Consider the following 8163-nt stretch of genomic DNA (forward strand, 5'->3'; position numbering starts at 1 on the left):
ACTTTCCATCTTTAACAGAGAGCTCCGCGAGCGGGCAAAAATGAACGAATTCCTGTGCTATAATTGCCTACCTGTTGCCCGTTCACTCAAAAGTACACAACCAATGCATCACTTGCAAGGTTTTCTTCGATTTTCTTGTGGTTATGGGGAAAATGCTCCCTAATACGTGCCGACACCTCTCAACATTTGCCGCCTGAAGGAAACGAGAGGGATATAAAGTCATTTTGGTGCAGCGTGTAGATTTTGTTTTTGCTACAATGAAAGTACCGTCGAATCGGTGACTTGTTATAGATCTGTATGTGTTAAGTTATCTGACCTTGTTATAACGAGGTGGTGTGGGGGCTGTTTGGATGATGCCATTCATAAAAAAATTTGGCGTCACGGTGCTCACCAAAAGTTGCATATACTGAGTCAGGTCTATCTAATATTGCAGCCAGAGTACATATTGCTAGGTTTTGTACTGCTGTAACTCATCCATATTCGCACAGGGTTGTTAAGAATTCTACAGCTACACCTACACTTGACCGCACTGGATTATAAATTATATATAAATTTTAATTAAAAGCCATTTTCTGATGTGTCCAATCTATTGTTTCTGAGATAACTGACGCCAGGATTGCAAGATAACGTTGGTCGCGTTTTCAGAAAACCTTCTGTTCTTGTTAGGTCACCGCATAAATGACAGGCTAACAGGTTCACCTTTTTCCTAGTGGGTGTCGCTGATGACACCCCGAAAGTGGTAATAGCCTTTTGCTGGTTTAATCAACAGTAGGTACCAGGTTTGGTAGTTTTGCCTATAAACGTACTAGCAAAATTTCAATGTACCTTTTTTGCTTGACTCTTCACTAGAAATCTCCCAATCAGGCTAAAAGGAGGGAATGCAGAAAAGAAAAATGTTTTTCCAGTGGTCTATTTATTAAGACGAGGTGTAAACAAGTCAATGATTGGGCGATCAAATCTTAAATTAAAAAATTAAATTAAATTTATAAATTTGTATAGCTCATAATTCCATGACGAGGTGATCAAATGCGCTTTACAGTACGGGGACACTCTTCAGATCGAATTGGAATTTGGAAATGTTTGGTTTTTGAGGAGAGGGGAAAACTGGAGTACCAGGAGAAAAACCTGTTAGAGGAAGGACGAGAACCAACAACAAACTCAAACCACATTGCGGCGGTAGAGCGACATGTCTTTGGTATATCGGAAATGTTTGAATTCTGTATCTGCTATAGTATTCTCATATCCTGGTAATTGTGTCACTAACAAGATATTGTATTCAAAGCATTGATCCATATTTGTGTGATGACCCAACTACAGTCACGAGATTTTGTCTCACCCATATTGTTAATATAACGATATGCTGTAGTGTTTGTCACATTGGATACGAACGTCCAAGTTTGCACATTCCCCTCATAAGGCCTTCAGGATCAAACGTACAGCTAATAACTCCACAGTACTAATGTGGTGGGTTGAGGCGGGTCTGCTTGGATGTGAAACTCAGGTTGACCTTGTAATATAAGTCTGCAAGCAAAGTCCCCAGCCACCAGTGAAGCTCTTCCCTAGCTCTTGGAGAGGCTCATAGAGGTCCCAAATTGCCCTTGTTTTCCCTCAGGCAATTAGTTTTATTTATCTCTCTTAAAATTTCGGTAGTGAAGAGGGCCATACTCAATCCTCGAGAGGCTTAAGACACTATCAGCCCTAGGTCTTTTACTTCAACGAGATTTTGAATTATGCATAGCTTTAGACAAGCATTTTCTCAGTTTGTATTTTCGTTTCTCGTAGTCGGCTGAACATTTATTGTAATAGAATTTCTTAAGTACGAAACCCCATCTTTATATAATGAATTAAGATAAGTGACCTTTGCGTCATTAGCACTCTAAGCATGTGTCTTAAAAGCTTAATACTAATTTGCGGCAAAAACAAAAACATCACAAAAAGGAAAAAACGAAAAAAAAATTGGCCAATATGTATATCCAGCCACGTGATCAAACCGCATGTAATCAAAAGTAGTATCTTGTAAATCATGCGTACTTTCCTGAGCTTATCTAGAGCTTATCTAGAAAGAGAGAGAGAGAGAGAGAGAGAGAGAGAGAGAGAGAGAGAGAGAGAGAGAGAGAGAGAGAGAGAGAGAGAGAGAGAGAGAGAGAGAGAGAGAGAGAGAGAGAGAGAGAGACTGTGTGTGTAGACACCGACGGCACTCGTTGGATTGATTTGGCCTTCAAATGCGTGCGCAGACCCCATGAAGTCTACAGTGTTTTTCTTTTGTCTACCGATACCGCGCAGATTAGATAGAGGGTACACTTCGTTCCTCTTACCACATGGTAATTCATACATCGTACCCAGAAAGTATATTTTTTCAGTTTTCTGAACTGTGAGAGATGTGGTCAAGGGCGCGGTATTAGGCTGTATCAGTAGCAGAAAACAATACCAGAATCATCGAAGTTGAAAAATTTCTTTATTTGCAGGATGGTCATTTTAATAATGATTGTCGCAAAGGTCCGGAGAAACAAGAAGGAGCTAAAAGAGCTAAAAGAGAATCAGAAGCTGGAGGTAAATATCTAAATGTTGAAAATTGAAGTCACACAAGTGGCATATATATCTGCATGAGCTTAAAATTTACGACCTTCAGCTTTCTGGATACGAGAAAAAATGCGCCTTTTATAAACGGCACAAGACTCCTAGAGCTGCGAAGGGCGAATCCTTGTTTACACTTTTTGCCTCATTAGCATATGCTTATCACTATCTGATGACAACAATAAAGTGAAAACTCTGAATATTGAAAGGGCTTATTAGTTTCATTTTTCATAAAATTTGAGCCCAATACATCGAATGGTTTCGGAGAATTTCTCCTCTTAAAATTCGAAATTTTACGGAGATTGTATGGCTCATTAACTTTTTTGCGACCCAGCAATTTCGCAGTTTTTTATGGCTGATATTTCCTTCAATATTGCTTGCAAAGAGCTGAAAATTGCACAAATTGCTCAACTTAATGAGCTCTTTCAACTTTTGCATTTAGTTCATATATACGGCCACGGCTTCTATGAGTTAAGTCGTATGCTAATGAGGAAAAATGTAAACAATGACGTCAGCAAGGATTTTATTATTTTCTGTGGAAAACGTGCATTGCTGGTGAAAAACGTCACTGTTTGAACCCACTCGAGCGTCCATTTGTGAGAGAGTGTCTATGCCTTCCATGTCGACTAGCTCGACTCTCAAATTATCCCTACAAAGTTCATTGACAATATCGCAAAATACGCAGTAATTAATCAAACATATATACAACGTCATCTAGCGTACGATCGAGCAAACATTTCTAACGGGGGGGGGGGGGGGAGGATGGGGATATTTCAGTTATTGTAGCCTATGTTTATTTCTATCAAGCTCGCCAGCCCCGAAGTTAGAATCAGGCTGCCGTCTGTAGTTTGAAGTTAATTTGGCCGTATAAAACTTGTTGGCCATGACTCCATGAGAAATCTCAACAAGATTAAACCTCGTTGCCAGGGCACCCCCGCCCCGTGTTTCTGGCTTATTGAGTTTTCCTTGAGTTGTTAAAGGCCGCAGGTCTAGAGGGTGATAATCAGGCCCTAGTTTTTCAAAGAAAGGATAAATGGATATATAAGATAAATCACTATTCACCAGGGAAGATGCATTCGTTACAGTGCATTTTATCCTCAAAATAGTGGCTTTTCCATTGGATAATGTTACCGGCCGCTCTTTGAAGAACCATTGTAAAAAATAGTAGCTGCAATATCATTTGTGACTAAGTGAATGACCATCGCATTTAGTCCGTTTTTTCATTCGCAATCTCATTGTTGTAGTACTACTGTAGTATTACTAATTTCATTTCTTTTGTTGACAAGGTATGAAGCATAACAGGGGTGTCAAAGGAGCGTGTTCATGGAAGCAACTGAAAAAGAAAGAAGCAGCTTATAGTCGTGCACAATCAAAGGGCAAAGAAGGAAAGAACACTGACCAATTATTGCACAAACAGCTGAATACAAAAGTTAGCAACGCAAGAAGAAAGGCAAAGCTTCAAACGAAAACAAAAGAATCGCCCTCACAGAAGACGAGACGACAACAAAAATTGGTTCGCAATATTGGCGGACTACCAAATGAAGGGAAGGTTTGCTTAAAAGAACCGTTGAAAGATAACAAAGGGGAAGATTTTTTGCGAAAACCCTCGGGAAGCAAGAAAGAAGAGATTGCTGGACAAGAAAAGGAACTGCAAGAGTTGGAGGAACAATTGACTGACTTGCAAAAACAACTAGAAGAAAAGTGCATTCAAGAAATGGCTTTAAAGGAGCAGGTAAATGTGAACCGACAACGTATCACTGACCTGCAGGGTGAGTTGAAAGCCAACGAACAAGAAATGAGTACAATGTCAGAACAACTGAGTTACACGCGAGGTCAGATCCTTGAGAAGGACGGAAATATGGCAACTTTACAGAAGAAGATTACTACAAGACAGCAACAACTTACTGATCTGCAAAGTCAGTTGAGCACAAAGGAAGAAGAAGTAAGAATGACCAGAGAACAATTAACTAATTTTTCCAGACAAGGGGAAATATTGCAAAGGAAGCAGCAACGGGTCCGGGATCTTCAAAACAAGTTGAGAACAAACGAGCAACAAATAAGAGCGATGGAACTACAAATGACTGACTTGCGCGAACAGTTAGAAGAAAAAGACGCAACTTTACAAGAGGAAATAGAAGCAGGACGACAACAAGTCATTGATCTGCAAAGCGAGCTGCGGAGTAAGGACGAAGAAATAAGAACAGTGGAACAACAATTCACTGACTTGCGCGAACAGTTAGAAGAAAAAGACACAAATCTGGTGACTGCACAAGATGAGGCTAGGGCAGAACACCAACGAGTCACTGATCTACAAAGACAGTTGACAACAAACGAGCAGGAAATGAGAACGATGGAACAGCAAATGATTGAGTTCCGCGAACAGTTAGAAGAAAAAGACGCTTTACAAGAGGAAATAGAAACAGGACGACGACAAGTCATTGATCTGCAAAGCGAGCTGCGGAGTAAGGACGAAGAAATAAGAAAAGGGGAACAACAATTGACTGGCTTGCGCGAACAGTTAGAAGAAAAAGACGCAAGCCTGGTGACTGCACAAGGAGAGGCTAGGGCAGAACACCAACGAGTCGCTGATCTACGAAGACAGTTGACAACAAACGAGCAAGAAATGAGAACGGTGGAACAGCAAATGATTGAGTTGCGCGAACAATTAGGAGAAAAAGACACAAACGTGGCGACTTTACAAAGAATGTTAAGAGCAGAACAGCAACGTGTCAGCCGTCTGCAAAATCAGTTGACAATAAACGAGCGACAAATGACAATCATGGAACAACGTCTACCCGACTTGCGAGAAGAAGGGGAACATCACCAGTTAAGAGTGGAAGAGCAACACGTACTTCGCCTGCCAGGAGCGAACGACGAAGAAGAAAATTCAGCAAATAATTCAGTCTGCTCAGCTGACTGGATTATAGACCGCAGTGAAATTGAAATTGGTGGAAAACAACTTGGACAAGGAGGGTGGGGGATTGTTGTTGAAGGGAAATATCACCGCTGTGCTGTAGCCGTGAAGCAACTTTATGAATCTATTCTCTCGCCTTGTAATAGAAATAAATTCTTAAGAGAAATGAACATGGCTTCAAGATGCCACCATCCTTGCTTATTGCAATTCATTGGAGCAACAAATGACGAGGGAAACCCTTTGTTTGTCACCGAGCTCATGGAAACAAGTTTACGAGCGTTGTTAGACGAACGGCAACTCACTGATAGAGAAGTCTCCGTTATCGGTCTGGATGTAGCTCTAGCACTGAATTACTTGCACAAGGAGAAACCGAGGAAACCTTCCATCATTCACCGTGACATTAGCAGCGCTAATGTGTTGCTATGGCGACAGAAGGACCAATGGAGAGGCAAAGTATCATATTACGGTACTGTGAATTTCACACAGCACTCTAAAACGATTGCTCCTGGGGCCCCTATTTACAGCGCACCGGAAGCACTTTCTATAAAACAAACAGCTAAGGTTAGTCCTGACGTCATTGGAATTAATTACGTTTACAGAGGCAGTAATTAGTAAGAGTAGAGTTTTGACCATTAATCTTTCTTTGGTAATGCTTTGATACTCATCCTTGAGCCAACACAAAAAGTCCTCAAAATTTTTTGACATATTCATACGTGTATATTGAAATATTTTTACGTATTATACGTATTCTATTGGTAATATCAGAACTGGATCCAGAATGGTTGTGATCACGTTAAAGTGAGTCTGAAATAACAGGTTCAAGGAATTGGATCTTGATTGAGTAAAATTCCGTTAAATGTTTGGAAGTGTCGTCTTAAGACCCTCATAACTGACTGTGATCATGAAAATTTCCGCCATTAGCATTACTTAGTTATTTTGTAGACCGTGTTGCAAGATCGTACGGTCGTTGCCTCTAAGATGTTTGTTGAACCGGCCATTGTAGCTGGTCATGACTCTACCACCGAGGCAATACCACAGTTCCTTTACAAGCCGTCCTTTATTATCCTGTCTTCTCCTCAGTCAGCGGCGTCGATAGAAGATCATTAAAAGTAACAATCAACGTTCAATCTGATTGAGGCAGCTTGCAGCTGATAAGAATGTTTCATTTATTCTAAGAAGTCAAATCTATCTAAGACTTATTCTGGGACCCCTGCCCCTTCCCTCCCGTCCCCAACTCGATATTGTATCGTTGCAACAATAGTAAAGGGGCAAGGGAAGTGTTGACAGAAAGGGGAAATGATATTATAAGAAACCGGCATGATTATAGTCGCATATGGAAGATTTGTCCACCTTTGGTGAAATATAATGTCCCTAATTTTGGCGATAAGTCGTTTATAATGGTTGCCGTTGATATTTCAGATTGATGTCTTCAGCTTTGGCGTCCTTCTCTGTGAAATGTGCATCGGGGAACTGCCAGATCCTGAAAGGCGCAAAGAACAAGTTGCACATATATCGAGCCACGTGTTTCAAAGTCTAGCCCGACGTTGCCTTGAAGAGGATCCTAATCTCAGACCAAACATGGAGGAAATCATTGATGACCTTGAGCAGTTAAATAGCACGTCATAATTGCTATTGTGTGGAAAGGAGACAGTATGTTTGACTATCACTATCAGTCCAAGAAATAATTTTGTTAGAATTTTCTCTGTTGATACAAAAATGGTAATTGTTTTGTTTTGCCAATCGTGATCCTCCATACGAGGGACATTCCGCTAAAATAAGAAAACTATTTTAGGAAATCTAGTCAACTGTCCGGGAGATATTATATGACTCTAAAAGGTTAATTATGAAGTACTGAGTAGTTACACAGCACTCGCAAGTGGGAGTGGCATTTTTAGGACTTCTAAACACTGCACTTTAAAGAAATAAATTTTGTTAAGGGCATCAGAACAGTAGCCTATTTTGATTAGTTTTGATTTCATATTTTTTTTTTTACCTTAGTTACAATCTTGTTTACAATGTTTATCTTTGTTTTGATTGAGTTTGTAATCGGACCTTTTGGCATCATGCACCACGCGCATATTAAAAAGCGGTTGGCGTCCTTTTTTGCCAGAGCATCGTATGATTTCGGATTGTCTAGTATCTTCGTTTTGTGTTCTTAACCTTTGACTCAAGCGGGACCGATATGTAAGTACGTTTTGTTATTTTGTTTAGATTAGTTTTAGTAATGGGCGAAAGTACGCAAGTGAACCAAAGCGAGGATTGATTGATTGGAATCGTTTCTTAATTTGAGTTGATTCAAGAGTAAACGCCCACATTTCATGTTAGAGAACGCTAGGCTTTCAATGGATTCACAATTATCATGTAATTATCAAGATTATTAATTGGGACTCGTTTAGACTTTTAAGATAGTTTATACTGATTTGTTTATGTAATTGTGTCGCATTATCGTCGTAAAGAGAATAGTTCGTTTTTCAACCAAATTGATAGAGATCTGTTTCATTGCATTTCTGATTAAGGTCGCGGTTAGCCAGGTCGTTGGTTATACATAATTGTGGTTGTGGTTTTGAGCTGGTTTCTTTTAAAATGTTGCAATAAATCGCCGTTTACCGTCAACTGTGTTTCTTTGCACGCTACTCAACCCATAAAATGGCATTTTCCTGAAGCAGGAGCCTATT

General features: G+C 40.1%; 1 protein-coding gene across 1 annotated transcript; it reads left to right on the plus strand.

The window, feature by feature from the left end:
- Nucleotides 1-2334: 2334 nt before the first annotated feature.
- Nucleotides 2335-6100, plus strand: LOC146453371 (uncharacterized). The gene is made up of 2 exons (XM_085096712.1): nt 2335-2550; nt 3861-6100. Exon 2 carries the CDS (start codon nt 3863-3865, stop codon nt 6098-6100), a length of 2238 nt encoding a protein of 745 aa, XP_084952838.1. The 5' UTR covers nt 2335-2550; nt 3861-3862.
- The last annotated feature ends 2063 nt before the right edge of the window (nt 6101-8163 follow it).

The sequence above is a fragment of the Pavona decussata genome, unplaced genomic scaffold (genome assembly GCF_977016875.1).
Source record: "Pavona decussata unplaced genomic scaffold, jaPavDecu1.1 SCAFFOLD_335, whole genome shotgun sequence".
NCBI classification, from domain to species: Eukaryota; Metazoa; Cnidaria; class Anthozoa; order Scleractinia; family Agariciidae; genus Pavona; species Pavona decussata.

Coding starts and splice junctions, on each gene's coding strand:
- LOC146453371 (XM_085096712.1), top strand. CDS start 3,863: ATGAAGCATAACAGGGGTGTCAAAGGAGCGTGTTCATGGAAGCAACTG.